The 15,201-nt window shown below is 49.2% G+C and overlaps 1 protein-coding gene across 3 annotated transcripts in view; it reads left to right on the plus strand.

Moving 5' to 3' along the window:
- Positions 1-15,201, plus strand: part of DAAM2 (dishevelled associated activator of morphogenesis 2) — a 113,346-nt gene that overhangs the window by 54,025 nt on the left and 44,120 nt on the right. For all 3 annotated transcript variants that reach the window (XM_082638189.1, XM_082638190.1, XM_082638191.1), the window contains exon 2: positions 13,128-13,353. In XM_082638189.1, the coding sequence (XP_082494315.1) occupies positions 13,186-13,353 (168 nt within the window). In that variant the 5' untranslated portion in view covers positions 13,128-13,185. The remainder of the gene's footprint in view (positions 1-13,127; positions 13,354-15,201) is intronic.

Here is a 15,201-nt window from a genome sequence, read left to right on the forward strand (position 1 = left end):
TATTGATTCGCCTGTTGATGGACATTTGGGTTGTTTCCAGTTTGGAGCTATTACAAATAAAGCTGCTCTGAACATTCATGAATAAGACATGGTATGTGCATATGCTTCCTTTGTTTTGGGAAAACACCTTGGCATGAGATGACTGGATCATATGGAGGTGTAAGTTTAACTTTTTAAGAAACAGCCCAACCGTTTTCCATAATGGCTGTGCCATTCTGCACTCTCACCAGCAGTAAGCGCTCCAGTCCTCCCTGACACATGGATAGAAATCTGATTTCAAAGCTGGTTTAGTATGAAATTTGTGAGCCCCACCAAATGGCTAATCCTAAAAATGGAAGCGGTTGGCTTTCAGTTTGGATTGGGAACCCTGAGGGATGCTGAACCTAGGAATGTAGAATCAGGTGCTCCTAGAAATGTTATTCAAAGGGCTGTTTGCAGAATGCTGGGAGAGGGGAAAAATGAGAGTTTGGCCCTGGTGCCAGCCTGAGATCCTGTGGGGCTGGACCAGGTCTGGAGCTTGGTGTTTGAGAATGAAACAGATGCGCCTGAGGCGTTTTGGAAAAAAGGTAAAAAAATGCATTAAAAGGATGGGGTGTTAGGGCGGGAAGAAAAAGAACACTGGAAGGGGACTTGGAGCTTGGGAGACTATAGTTTTGTGAGGGCAGGAGCTATATCTGCGTAGTTTGCCCTTAAATCCCCAGCACCAGGAGCAGTGCTGGGCATAGAGTAACTGCTGAAAACAGTGGAGGTGGAATGAATGAACAATTGAATGAAGGATGAACTAATGGAGCTCAGGGGATAGGATTCCATTCAACCAGCGTCATTTAGCACCTCGTGTGTTCTGTGGCACAGAGCCTAGCGTCTGGTGTGGAAGGAACTCTGGAAAGCGTGTGGGTTGACCTCCTCATTCACAGACAAGCCTCAGAGAAATGAGGCTCTTAGCCAAGGTCATTCCTGTCTTGCGCAGGTAACCTGCTGGGGCAGAGTTGGGACTCGAACCTGTGTCTCTTCATTTTTAGCCTAGTGTTTATCTTCTTCTTTTAAAAATAATATTAACTTTTCTGATGAAAAGAATAAATGCTCATTGTAGGGAATTTGAAAAAATCCAGAAAAGGATAAGAAAAATAACCCTAAACTCCAGCAACCCAAAGATAATTACTTCAAGCTGTCATACGTGTGTGTGTCTGTCTGTCTGTCTGCCTATCTGTCATCTATCTAACCAATCCTTATGTTTTAACATTTTGGCTGTTTTCAGTCATTTATAGCATTAGTAAGCCTGGGATGCATGTCTGGTCCTGAACCCTTGCTGGTTTCTCTGATGATCTCCTGGTGCCCTTTCCACTACACGATGCCCCCTCTAAACCCTTTGTATGAACAGGGAGCTCAGAGTAGAATGGAGCCCCCGACGGGGAGAGAGCTCTGCAGACATTCCCAGACCCACACACCTGTACTACCCCTATCATAACCATGTCCACACTTCATGATGTTCATTTGATCGTCACCCTTCCCCGCCACATTGAACTCATTCACCCTTGTATTTTTCCAGCTCTTATTAGCAAGGTACTTAGGTGCTCAACAAATATTTGTCAGAGTGAATGAATGGATGGATGAAATCGTATGAACAAGAGTGAGGGGCAGGTGAGGGGTCCCCCTGGGTCTGCCTTTTCAGTCACTTGCACCCAGGAGTTAGCTCAGCTCCCCTCCCCCACCCCTGCCCTCCCCTACTCTTCCCACCCTGGAGAGGTGGAAAGTGCCTGCGGTCCAGGATTTATGTCCAGCCAGGCTCCGACACACACGCAGGGCCTTTTCTGGTGTGAGTGCAGGACGCAGAGTGGGACTAACAGGACTGTAACGCTGGCACCGCATCTGGGGAAGACACAGCCCAGGGTCCAGAGTGTGACCAGGTGCACAGGCCCAGCGGGGGTCCCAGGGCCGGCTTGCCTTGACGGGACCTCGAGGTCCCACCTTCATGAGTGACAGAATGCCTTTGTCTGGGACCCCAGGAGGAGTGGGCAGTAGGGAGCTTCTCCCAGGCCCCGGGTTGCCTAGAATGGTGTGAGTTCTCGGCACGCTGGGCTCTCTGGTGGGAGACCTGGCAGGATGGCCCAGGAGGAAGCTGCGGGTAGTTTTCCCTGCAGCCCTTCAATAAAGCAGCCCCATTGGTGTGGCCCAGGGGAGGGGCTTGGCTTCCCGGAAGCAGAAGGGGGTGAGGATGGGTTGTCACGTGTTGGGTGGTTTCCCTTTGGCCGGGAGCCCCGGGCCTCTGGCTCTAATGGGTAGCAGAGACTTGGGTGTTGAAATTCCTTCTTCCCTTTTACTTCACAGCTGTTGCCCAAAGAGCTCCCCACAGCTCCCTCCCCTTCTCAGCCCAAATCCTTGCTTTCTGTGCCCAGTCTGTGTGTTGCCAAAGCCCCCTCATGCAGTCACACACGTGCGGGCACGCACGCCCCTCCGTGACATCCCCGGCATCTGTTCCCTCCTCTCCTCTTTGGCAGCTCGGGGCCTCATTAACTCTGAGTCAAACAGAACTGCTTCCAGACTCTTCCCCCTCTCCCGTCTCTCCTGTAATCCATGCTGATACGGTGCCACCAGAATTGTTCGTCCAAATCCCAGCTCGGATCACACCTCACGGGCTCTCCTTTACTATAAGCCAATCAACTAATCAGCCAATAAACCAGCCATCCTTGAGCTGCTTCCTCCTCCCCCTCCTCCTTTGGCCTGCCATTCAAAGCCTGCCTTTATCTGGTCCCCATCTTGTGTTCCCCTGCACCTCTTTGAGCCCTGCGTCCCAACCTGGTAAAGCGACTTCCTTTGGCCCCTCACTCACCTGGATGCCAGGTCCTCACACTGGCACGCCTTTGTCGTGAATGGGTTTCTTGGACCCTCCCACTGGCACGTGTTGACCTCTTTCCTCTGAGACCTAGCTTCAATGCCACTTCCTCTGGTGAATGTTCCGGACCACCCCAGCCAGAAGCCACTCTCCCCTCTTTGCAGTCCCAGAGCCTGGAACTCCCTCCCTCCTTCTCTCCCTTTTCATCCTGGTGGTTTATACACGTGCCTTCCCAATAACACTGTAAACCCTGTTGAGGATGGGATTTGATGTTTGGCTCATCTAAAGCACCCAGAAAATTGCTTTGTGAATGGCAGTCACTCAGGGAATGAATGGATGGATGAATGAGTGAGTGAATGAATGAATGAACGAATGCATGCTTGACCATGGCCTTGGAGAGCTACTCTCTGCTTGTTTTCTGTCCTGGTGAGACAAAGAAACCTATGTTCTCTTTATCATTCCTCAAAATGAGAAAACCAATTGGAAAATCCACAACTTCCACACTCACCCCCAAGTCAGAGAAATGTCACTTTGGGGACTTTTGCAGTTTCACTTTCCCAGCAAGACGCCCCTTTCTCTCCTTCTTCTCCCACCCTGCAGCGGGGACCCTGGGGCTACAAGAGTTTACTTTTACTTTCTTGCCTTTCCCAGAGCAGAGGGGAAACCATAATTTAGGCGGCTGCTAAAAATAGCTCCCCAGTCCTGGAAAGAGAGCTTGCTTATTTTTGAAAGTGCTCCCCGCCCCCTCCCCAGCCCTGCCTGAGGCTCACAATACAAGTCAGATGGTTCTGAGTTCTGTCCTGAGGCCGACGGGGAAGTCACGACTGGGCCCTGTCCACCACGTGGCCGAGCGCTGTCTAGGAGTGCTCACAATCTCCATTTTTTGTCCTAGTAAGAGGTGGATCTCATTCCCAGCAGCCTCTTAGACAGCGCCCAGTGGGGACAATAGGGTAGACGTGGGGTCTGGAGACCTGGTTTGAGTCCTAAGCTCACACTTTGCATCTTTCTGAGCCTTAAATTTCCCCACCTGTAAAGGAGGGGAGCAGGGCGGTGATCGCGTTTACCCTACAGGAGTGCGGTAAAAGCTTGAGATCAACCTTGAACATGGTAGATGTTCAAAAACGGATCGTTATAACTTTAGTATGATCAGAGTCACTGGATTTAAAGCGGGCACTCCTGTTTTAATGGGTAAGACAGGATTCGTGGTGAGCTCGTATGCTGTACTAAGTTGAACCATACAAAATTGATGGTTTTGTAGATTGAAAAGAATTGAACACTGTCAGCTACATCTGATTCAACCTAATAACATAGGGATCAGTAAACTTTCTGTAAAGGGCCGGGGGGAAATATTTTTGTCTTTGTGGGTCCTAGGGTCTCTGTTGCATGAAGCAGTCATAGACGATGAATAGGTGGTGTAGCTGTGTTTTAATCAGACTGTATTTACAAACACAGGCTGTGGGCTGGATTTGACCCCTGTGATGTTTGCCAACCTCTGTAATAATGTGTAAGACTCATTCACATAGAGAACCTTTCTGTAATACATACAGCCAACATTTTCAGGTTTCTTCATAATTATAACAGTAGCTTATCTATATAGCTATTAATAGTGTTTACTATTACTAGGCACTGTTCTAGGTACTTTACAAATATTAACTAATTTAATGCTTATGACAACCCTATGAAGTATGTGCTATTATTATTTCCCCATTTTACAGATGAGGAAACCGAGGTTCAGAGAGGCTAAGTAACTTATCTGAAGTCACATAGAGCTCATGGCAGTTGGACAGAACCCCACCAAGTCTGTGGGGTAGAGTTGGATGTTGGCAATTCAGGCAGCTTCAGGGTGGAAGCAGGGGTAAGCTTGTGAGGGGTCCCAAGCCTGTTTGCTATTCACAGAGCATGAGGGGGAGGGTCTTCAGAGGCTTGAAGTGGGAGCAGGCGTGGTGTCGCTGGGTGGTGGAGGGATGGGTGGGCAGAAGTTTCCAGAAGTATGGCCTGGGATGGAAAAAATAGACGCTTGGGAAACCGGGTCCCAGATAAGGTGGGCCTGGGGCCATTTCCCAGGTGACGCCCAGTGGCACATGAAGGGTCAGTATGTAGGGAGGAATCTCCTGCCTGGGGAACTGGACGTGGTTTACATTTCTTATGTTTCGTGCAGCATCTCTGGGGAGCTCTGGGCCCCATTCCCAGACCCGGACCCTGGGGGACCTGGTCAGGAGAAGAGGGCGAAGGGGCAGGCTTCCTAGGGTGCCTGAGCTCTGCCGTCAAGTCAGGGTACTTGGATTCCCTGTTGATTCCCTTTGCAAACTAGTGTAGCCACAGATGCTGGCCTCATGCACTCTGTGCTGTTTCTCTCTCCGTGCCTTTGCTTATGCTGTTGCCTTGCCTGGAATGCCTTTTCCCACCTCTTGCACCCTTCCTTAATTCTCTTATCTCTTTTCAAGACTAGGGGGCATGGGTTCGGTCCCTGGTCAGGGAACTAAGTTCCCACAAGCTGTGGCCAAAAGAAGAAAAAAATTAAAAAAAAAAAAAGAATTCCCTGGCAGTCCAGTGGTTAGGACTCCGTGCTCTCACTGCCAAGAGCCTGGGTTCAATTCCTGGTCAGGGAACTAAGATCCCACGAGCCGTGTGGCGCAGCCAAAAAAACCAAAAACTAAAACAGAAACTCCCCTTTTCAATATCACCTTCTCCTGGAAGTTTTCCCTGACTTCTTCTTCACCCCCCAGGCTGGTCCAGGTCCCCTTTCTCAGTCTCTCTCACCCCATCCTTCTGGATTGTCACTGCCTTGACTCCCTCGGCTCCCCCGCTAGAAGGGGACCTGCTCGAGGAAAGGGACCAGGCCTTGTTTACTCCTGTGTCCTCACCGCCCAGGTCAGTGTCCAGCACACAATCTAGAAACTGGTTAAAAGCCTGTGTGTTCAAGGGTGACACTGCTGTCCTCAGAACCCAGCCCCTCACCCACAGGATGTGGTTGTTAGGCAAGCTGCCTGATCTTTGGGAGGCTTAAGGATCAGTAAGAAGGGATAGTCATGCTGTTGGAGGGTTGGGGGCAATAAATGAGATAAAGCACAAAATTGTCAGCTCAGGGCCTGGCTCCTTAGTTGGCACTTGAGAAGTGGCCAAGGAGAGATGCAGCAGCATATCCTTGCCCTGTTACCCCCACATATGGAGCTCAGGAGAGGGGATAGGAAAAGGCAACTTGAACATCCCAAAGTCACAGCATCAATCCCAAGAGCTAAAGGAAGGGTTTATGAGTCAGCTTTGGTTCTGTGCCAAAAGCACTGAACTTGGAGTCAGAATATTTCGTTGCAGTTCCAGCTGTGTCCCTTAGCTGCTGGGTGTCATTGATAAGCCATGTAACAGCTGATGAAGCCTCAATCTCAACATCTGTAAGGGGGGATAATAGTAATAACCACCTCACAGGGTCACTGTGAAGCTGAAATGAGATTGTGGAACCGTGAAAACACCTGGCCCAGCCCATAGGAAATGCTCAATCATGAATTATTGAGTCTGGATCTAAAGAACACTTGAGAAAGCTCTGAGCAGGTCTCAGATCAGGTATTCCTTGGACACATGCCCTATGGCTTAGGGTTTTGTAGCTCTAGAGTCAGTCATGTGTTTGAATCCTAGCTATGCCATCACTAGCTGTGTGTCTTTAGGCAAGTTACTTAACTTCTCTGAACCACAGGTTTTTGTTTTTGTTTTCTTCTTTAAATAACTTCTTTAAAACGGTGCCATCCATCTCACAGAATGAGAGGTAGCTATAGCCCAGTGTCTGGCAAATACCAAAGCCTCAAGTACTAATATTGTTCTGCTTTAACTTAAGACTTAGGAGTAAGCACTAATGATATGGGGATTTTGAAGCTATAATTAATGTAAATAAAAGCTGATCTGTCGAGGAGCTGGGGCCAGGGTTTGGGGTTAAGGGTTAAGATTCTCATCTTTGCAAACCAAATGGGAGTTCTGGACTCAAGTAATAGGAAGTGCTTCCTGGCTTGGGGTGGAATGTGGGAGGAGTGCCCAGTGTAGGCTGAGGACAGCCCCTGAGGGGATCTTTGGGAAGGAGATGAGCCAGGCAATGTTGACGGTTAGACCTGAAGGGGCCCTTGAAGGTCTTCAGTTGAACCCTGACATAGCATAGAGAGGTAACTGAGACCCAGAGAGGATGACACTGTGGCCCCCGACCCACAGCTGCCTCGTGACTAGCCCTGTCCCCTGAGTTAAGGAGCTATGTTTTCTCCACAGTGTGGAAGGATGAGACCATGATGAGGTGAAGTCTGGCTGGACCCAGAGGACTGGAGACCCCGAGAGAGTTACAGGAGGGCTTATTGGTTGTGACCGGATGGTTTGACGTCATGGGTCACTTGGTCTGGGTTTAGGGACTGATAGTCCTGGGAAGACCTTGTCCCCATGGGGAGAAGGGGAGGGGGCAGGCAGACAGGAAATGGAGGGCTTAGAGCTGTTGGTGTTGGGGAAGTTTCCATGGAGAGAAAGGTGGGTGGTGGTGGGGTGGTGGGATCAATTTCTCAGGCCCAAGTTCAAGCCCACTGGCTTTTGTTTTGTTGTTGCTTCCTGTTTTTCCATGTTGTTTCTCAATTCTCCTTTGAGGGGGAGACCCTCCATGGCTCCTCTTTGTAAAAGGATTTTGCAGAAATGAATCGCTCTGGCCACCTCCACAGTTCCACTCCCTGCCCAGGGTCAGTGACAAGGGTTTACTTTTCCAATTAGAGGTAGCTCAGAGCCTGAGGAAAAGCCTTGATCCTCTGGTTCAGACATCCCAGTTACCAAAGACAAAGATGGGTGGCTTCTTAAACCTGGCAGAGCAAGTTCTTACAATGCCAGGCCTTGGTGGCCCCGTCTGTGCCCGGAGAAGGGCTCACGGTTCAGGCTCTGGGCAGGGCAAGTCTCACTTTGCCGGTGATCGTGATAATGAAGCCACAGCAGCAGTGCTGGCTTTCTTTATTGAATGCTTGCGGTGCTCCTGGCATTTTACTTACATTATATCGTTTATTCTTCACCAAAACCCGATGAGGAAAATGCCATTGTTACCTTGGTGCCACAGATGAGGAACCTGGGGTTCTCAGAGGTTAAGACCTCCTGCTCAGGGTTACCCAGATGGGAAGGCAAAGCCAGGAGTCAGATCCTGGTCCGTCTGACTTCAAAGCTTCTGCTGGAGTGAAGTAGGGTTAGAGCAGGGGTGGGAGAGAAATCTGGGTGGTGGGAGATGGAGATAGTTCCTCCCAGTGGAGAAGCAGGCGGCCTTTGGGATCTCCATACCCTCTCCTGGTCTATAGGGAACCTTGTTTATTGGAGCTATTTCTTTTTTTTTTCTAAACATTTCTTTTTTTTAAAAAAAAAATTCTTTTTTTTTTTTTTAAATACTATTTTGTTTTTTATTTTTTGGCCGTACCACATGGCTTGCGGGATCTTAGTTCCCCAACCAGGGATCGAACCTGGGGCCTGGCAGTGAAAGTGCTGAGTCCTAACCACTGGACCACCAGGGAATTTCCTGGAGCTGTTTCTAAACTGAGCTGTAGAGTCTGGTCTTCTCTGGTGGGGGAAGGCTGCAGGGCGGCTGGGGCAAGATGGGGACAAGAGGCATTAACATGGGAGGAGGAGCTCTGGTGAGGGCAGTGACCAGACCACAGCCTGAACGCTGGAGTCCTGGGTTTCAACCCCAGTTCTGTCCCCCATAGCTGTGTGACCTCAGATAAGACGTTTCCTCCTTGGACCTCAATTTTCAGATCTCTCCTGTGAAGCTAGATGCTTTCCAGCTGAGGCCCTGGGGTTTTAGCCTTGGATCTTCAGAAGGGCCCCCAAGAAAGGGAGGAAGGGACAGGCTTAAGAGGGGTTCCTGGGGAGGAGGGCATCCTCAGGAACATAAACACACCGAAGAGCTGTGAGCAGGCCGCCCTTAAAAGGGCAAGTATGTGGCTCTCCTGGGTGGGGTGCAGTTAGGGCCCTTCTCTGTGGGGATGGCACTTCCTGTTTGGAGGGTCTGTGTCTACTTCTTCCTTCTTCCCTCCTCCTCAGGCCACTCCACCTCATTTCTTGTACTCAGGGGAGCCTTAAAAATATTTAAAGACAGTTATGGGCTGGTACCAACCAGTCAGAGCAGTCAGAGCTGTAAACAGCTAGTGTAAGACTAACGGAGTAGGCCAGCTCTATGCTGGCCCCTGGCCCCCGCCCTGACTGCCCTTGGTAAAGCCTGGCTCAGGGGCTGAAGGCAAAGAAGGGCAAGGAGGGAGAGTGAGGGAGCGAGAAGTCGAGGAAGTGAAGGCAGAAGAGAGTTCGCAGGTCCTCCCAGACGTCAGCCCATCCCCCCACAGAGCCCCGTCATGCCGTCCACCCAGCCTCACCACGCCTCTAGGACCTGCCCTCTCATGCTTGTGCCCTCGACAAAGCGGTCTTGCCCGCCAGCTGCAGCTGCATTTTGGAGGCTGATGAAACCAAGGGGACCTGGTCTGGACTCTGCATCATCATCCTAAACGGACGATGGGCAGAGGACCCAGGGGAGTCCACCCCATCTACCTACAGAATTAGCGCTTTACTGAGCCTGACAGTGGGATGCCAGGGTTTCGTCCCACCCACTCTTTTTTTTTTTTTTCTTGCCCATTGGCTATCAAGTCCCCTGGAGAGCTTTGTTGGGGGTAGGAGTTTATTTATTTATTTATTTATTTATTTATTTATTTATTTATTTTTGCTGTGTTGGGTCTTCATTTCTGTGCGAGGGCTTTCTCTAGTTGTGGCAAGCGGGGGCCACTCTTCATCGCGGTGCACGGGCCTCTCACTGTTGTGGCCTCTCTTGTTGCGGAGCACAGGCTCCAGACGCGCAGGCTCAGCGGCCATGGCTCACGGGCCTAGTTGCTCCGCGGCATGTGGGATCCTCCCAGACCAGGGCTCGAACCCGTGTCCCCTGCATTGGCAGATTCTCAACCACTGAGCTACTAGGGAAGCCCCCCTGGAGAGCTTTAACATCTCCCTTCCTCCCTGATTCCTCAGCAGCCAGCCTATTGCAGGCCTTTGTCAACATAAACCAGGATTCTGCACTTGTCTGCTGGCTGCTTCCTCTACCCGCAGCCTCGAGACTGTCCCCTTGTTCCATTCAAGGGTTCCTGATAGCTTAACTACTAGGAATCAGAGATTTCAATCAATATTTCTTGACTGATTGATAAAGACCCCCCTTCTCCTTTTCCATGAGCACAGGTTGTTTGCCAATTGACCAAAAAATATTTACTGAGCACCCACTAAGCACAAAGCATTTTATTAGCCATAAAGCGGGGGAGATGTCAAAGAAGCAGGAGGCATGGCCCCTGCCCTCAAGGAGCCTTCACTGTAGCTGTGGAGAGGCAATACGTAAACCCAGAAAAGATGACCAATAATACAAGGCAACCTTGGATAGTGTGTTATGTTAGGTATTCCTGGGTCTATTAAAAAAGTCTTTTTTTTATTGAAGTACAGTTGATTTACAATGTGCTGTTAGTTTCAGGTGTACAGCAAAGGGATTCAGTTACACATACATATATAGCTATTTTTTTCAGATTCTTTTCCCTTATAGGTTATTACAAAATGTTGTGTATAGTTCCCTGTGCTCTACAGTCTGTCCTTGTTGGTTATCTATTTTATATATAGTAGTGTGTATACGTTAATCTCAAACTCCTAATTTAATAGATAGATAGATAGGTAAAGGGAAGGAAGGATCAAATCCCTTTGCATGAATAACCTGAGGTTTGTATATATTGTAGAAAAGATGCATAATTCTTGGATTGTATAGGGCAATATTTCTTAAAATATCTTTGGTAGAAAATAATTCTGTAGAAAATGGTTTGAAAGTTCTGTGTTCAGATACATTTAATAAATGCTAGCAAACATTTTTTTAAAAGTGTCACAAAGTTTATAAAGAAAGAAAAAGTGGAGCCAGTAAAAAACTCTTGAGTGATGATTAAAATGCATCATGTCTTATATGAGAGGCCAGCTCAGATGGCTGATTTATTAGCTAGATTGTTAGGGCTTAGGAAATAAAGAAGTGTTCTCCTTGGGTAACCTTGGCTTCACTAGGAACAAGTTACGCCACATTTATCTTTTTTTTGTTAAGGTTCTAGAACTTGATTCAAGGGAATGCCTTGGATTGGGCGTATTTGGAGGTCCACAAGGACTTAGGAAACAATCTCTTGGGGTGTCTTTAAGAAATGAGGGCTAGGGCTTCCCTGGTGGCGCAGTGGTTGAGAGTCCGCCTGCCGATGCAGGGGACACGGGTTCGTGCTCCAGTCCGGGAAGATCCCACATGCCGCGGAGCGGCTGGGCCTGTGAGCCATGGCCGCTGAGCCTGTGCGTCCGGAGCCTGTGCTCCACAACAGGAGAGGCCACAACAGTGAGGGGCCCGCGTACCGCAAAAAAAAAAAAAAAAAGAAATGAGGGCTAGATAAGCACATGGGTTCATGGGTTCAGAGCTGGTTGAAGGACTATCCCCTGAGACTGTTAATGACGACTTCTTTGGCATTCCCAGACAAAGTAGCTACGTCATCTGGGCCTGTTGCTATCCTCGCTGTGGTCAACGTTTTTAGCAATGGTGTAAGTACAGACCATGGAGACATTTTGATCATTCTGTTAATGACCCAAATCTAGGAGAAACAGCTAAGAATCATGACTCAAAAATACCTTGACCCCTTTGGGTGTAGTACCCCAAAGCACTGAAAGCAGGGACACAAAAAGATAGTTATACACATTCATAGCAGCAGCATTCACAATAGCCAAAAGAAGATAGCAACCCAAGTGCCTGTCAAGAGATGAATGGATAATCCAAGTGTGGTATATGCATACAGTGGAATATTACTCAGCCTCAAAAAGACAGGATATTCTGCTACAACAAGTATGAACCTTGAGGACATGATGCCAAGTGAAATAAGCCAGGATAAATGCTGTAGGATTCTACTCACAGGAGGTACTTAGAGTAGACAAATTCACAGGGACGGAAAGTAGAATGGTGGTTGCCAGGGGCTGGGGGGAGAGGGAAATGGGAAATTATTGTTTAGTGTGTACAGGGTTTCTGTTTTACAAGATGGAAAAAAATTCGGGAAATGGATGGTGGTGATGGTTGCACAACAATGTGAATGTATTTCGTGCCACTGAACTATACACATAAAAATGGTAAAATGGTAAATTTTGTGTTCTATGTATTTTGCCACAATTAAAAAAAATCTTGACCCTAAACCTGTGATGTAATATTCAATAAGGATAAAGGCAGAATCTTACTTATATTCAAAAAATTAGGATATATTAATATGAGGAGAATGTGGCTGGGCAGCAGGGTGGTGGATAAGCAATGGTCTCTCTAGTGAACCCACCCAGATCTGAAACCATGTTTAGGAACCATTGGTCCAGGATCATTTGGCCCTTTCAGGAAGGCCATGTGCAGATAATTGGGCTTAACCTACCTGGTAGCTGTATGACATCAATGACTAGGGCCAGTGTTCAGCCTCATGCTGGTCACCATAGAACTAGGCTCTCCCAGTGGCAAAGACTTAACCCTTTCTGTTCCAACAACCACCCACCTGTTGGGTGGCCCTCAGTTCTGATCTCTGGCCATAGTGGTGTCCTCTGTTCTTGGTCAGTATGGAAAGCAGATTTGACCAGATTCCCTTCACTCTTGGCTGAACACCATTCCAATGATCAGCCCCATTTCCTTACTGAGGGTTCACTCTAATGGCTCCCCCAGCTCACCCCTCCTTCTGGGTGGGTGGGTGAACCCATGCCCTGTTGATATTTCACATTCATCCAAACATGCCTGGCTGCAACAGACTGGGCAGAAAGCTGTGCAAGCCTTCCATCCTCTGCTCCCATGGAGGCCCCACTCCAGGAGTCATGCCATGTGATTAGCTCGGTGTCTCCCCTGCCAGCCGACTTCAGCTCTTCCCTCCCCACTGGATGACACCTTTAAAGCAGGTATCCCCAGACCCTGGAGTGAATCAAGTGAGTAAGGGATCCCTGCTGGAAACTGGTCTGCAGGGAACCAGAGGACAGGGAACAGGATTCCCATCTGTACAGTCAGAGAGAGGGTAGGCTGAGTGCCAGCTCTGACCTCCTGGAAGTCACGTTCTGTGACGACAGCCCTCCTGTCTTCTCTAGGGGCACAGAGGGAGAATCTGAAAGTGTTCATGGCTGTGGGAGAAGGAAGGGGCTTGGCTATTGGGCTGAAGGCTCCTGACAGTTGGGCAACAAAGTCATGGTGGCAGAGTGGCCACATCCCTGTCCACCTGGCTGCCATGCCTGACCACTCTGTGCTTTCTGTTCTACCCAGATCACCATGAGGACCTAGGGCATCTGCCTGAGGACTGTCCCCCCAGCTGGCAGTGACCATGGCCCCCCGCAAGAGGAGCCGCCATGGCCTGGGCTTCCTGTGCTGCTTTGGGGGCAGCGACCTCCCTGAGATCAACCTCCGGGACAACCACCCCCTGCAGTACATGGAGTTTTCCAGTCCTATCCCCAACCCAGAGGAGCTGAACGTCCGCTTTGCAGAGCTGGTGGTGAGTGAGGGGGTGGGAAGGGAGGGGGGTTGGCAATGGGGAGGGCCACGGCTAGAGCAGGCAGAGCCAGACAGAGGGCAAGGGCCCATGTGCTGGCATCTTCACCTGCTGAAACTCTGCTTGGGGCTGAGGTGAGCCCTGAGGACATTTCAGCTATGGGGGAGAAACAGAGTCACTCACTGGGGTGGGCACCATGAAAGGTGGACCTCCGTCATATCTCCACTGGATTTTAGACCCCGCGGGGTAGCAGCAGGCTCCCATGAGAGGAGCAGGTCCACGCCTTTGTGAAATCAGGCAGTGAGGGGCCTCAGAGAACATCGGAGCACTTGGCACCTTTTTCTCTTCTGCTCGCTGGAATTTCCCTGGGATCCTTTTATCTCAAGCACAGAAAGAAGAGACAGGGTGGAATTCTGTAGACGGACACTGGGTACCTCAGAACAGGGGATGATTTTCTTCTTTTCATTGAAGTATAGTTGATTTACAATGTTGTGTTAATTTCTGCTATACAGCTAAGTGATTCAGTCATACATATATATACATTTTTTATATTCTTTTCCATCATGGTTTGTCGTAGGATATTGAATATGGTTCTCTGTGCTATACAGTAGGACCTTGTTGTTTATCCATTCTATACATAATAGCTTACATCTGTTCATCCCAACCTCCCACTCCATCCCTCCCCCAGCCCCCTCCCCCTCGGCAACCACAAGTCTCAGAACAGGGGATGATTAACTAGAAACAGGAAGGTAGAGATGCCTGTATCACACCTGGAATGTGGGTAGGGTCTGGGATGATGACATCCCATGTCTAGCCTGGGGAAGACAGAAGCTCTATCGTTTATACTGGTAGCAGCTCTTTCTGACCCTCTGTGATACCCATTCAGGCCACAGCAGCACCCTGTGTGTGACATGTCATACTCTGACCACAGGAGACAGAACAGGAAAGAAGCATGATTCCTCCCTTGGGAGGTCTGATGGTGAGACAAAGCCTGCACACCAAAGAAAGTCCCGGATTGGGGAGCAGGACCCCTGCCCAGGACTCGGGCCTGAACCCTGGCAGAGAGCAATAAGCACAAGGTCATCTACCATTAGTTCTTGGTCACTCATTCTCATGGCTGGCCTGTAGAGAAACAAGGCAGTGTGATTGGGAACGGGGTTTCATACTTGGATTCGGTCATGGATGTGTCTGATTAAGGCGATCCAGCTCTTCACATCACAGGACCACTATAAGATGGACCCACCCACATGAGAAACAGTGATCCACCTTCCTCATCACATCAGCTTCAGGAAAACTCATTGTCGTGATTCATGCCTTTCCTCAGGGTGGGGCCGGAGGTGGGAGAGAACAAAGTCTTTGCTGGCGTAGAATAGCGTTCGTAGCCTGATCCGTGTTAGTCCTGCAAGATCCGTTTTTTATGCAGAATACTGCTGATGCCAAATATGTGGGTTTTCCCACACCAAGCAGTTCTCCAATTTTATACAGACATCAACTGGGCGTCCTACGATTTAACTCAATTCTGACATTTACTACCCAGGGTTAGTGCAGACCCCTCAGGTTAAGGGCTCAGATCCACGAGACAGCCCCCAACTTGAGACGCCAACCACAGGGGGTGGGTCCCAGCTTCCCGACACTTCTGTCCAATGTGGCTGCAAATCGGAGGTTCCCACCATCCCCTCCTCAGGTTTGATAATTTGCTGGAACTGCTCACTCACAGAACTCAGGGAAACACTTTATTTACTATTACCAGTTTATTATAAAGGATATTCTAAAGAATACATGTGAACAGCCAGATGAAGGTGTACGTAGGGTTGGACCCAGAAGGGTAAGGCTCCTGTCCTGAGCACAGGA

The sequence above is a fragment of the Mesoplodon mirus genome (genome assembly GCF_964341445.2).
Source record: "Mesoplodon mirus genome assembly, chromosome: 12".
Classification (NCBI taxonomy): Eukaryota; Metazoa; Chordata; class Mammalia; order Artiodactyla; family Ziphiidae; genus Mesoplodon; species Mesoplodon mirus.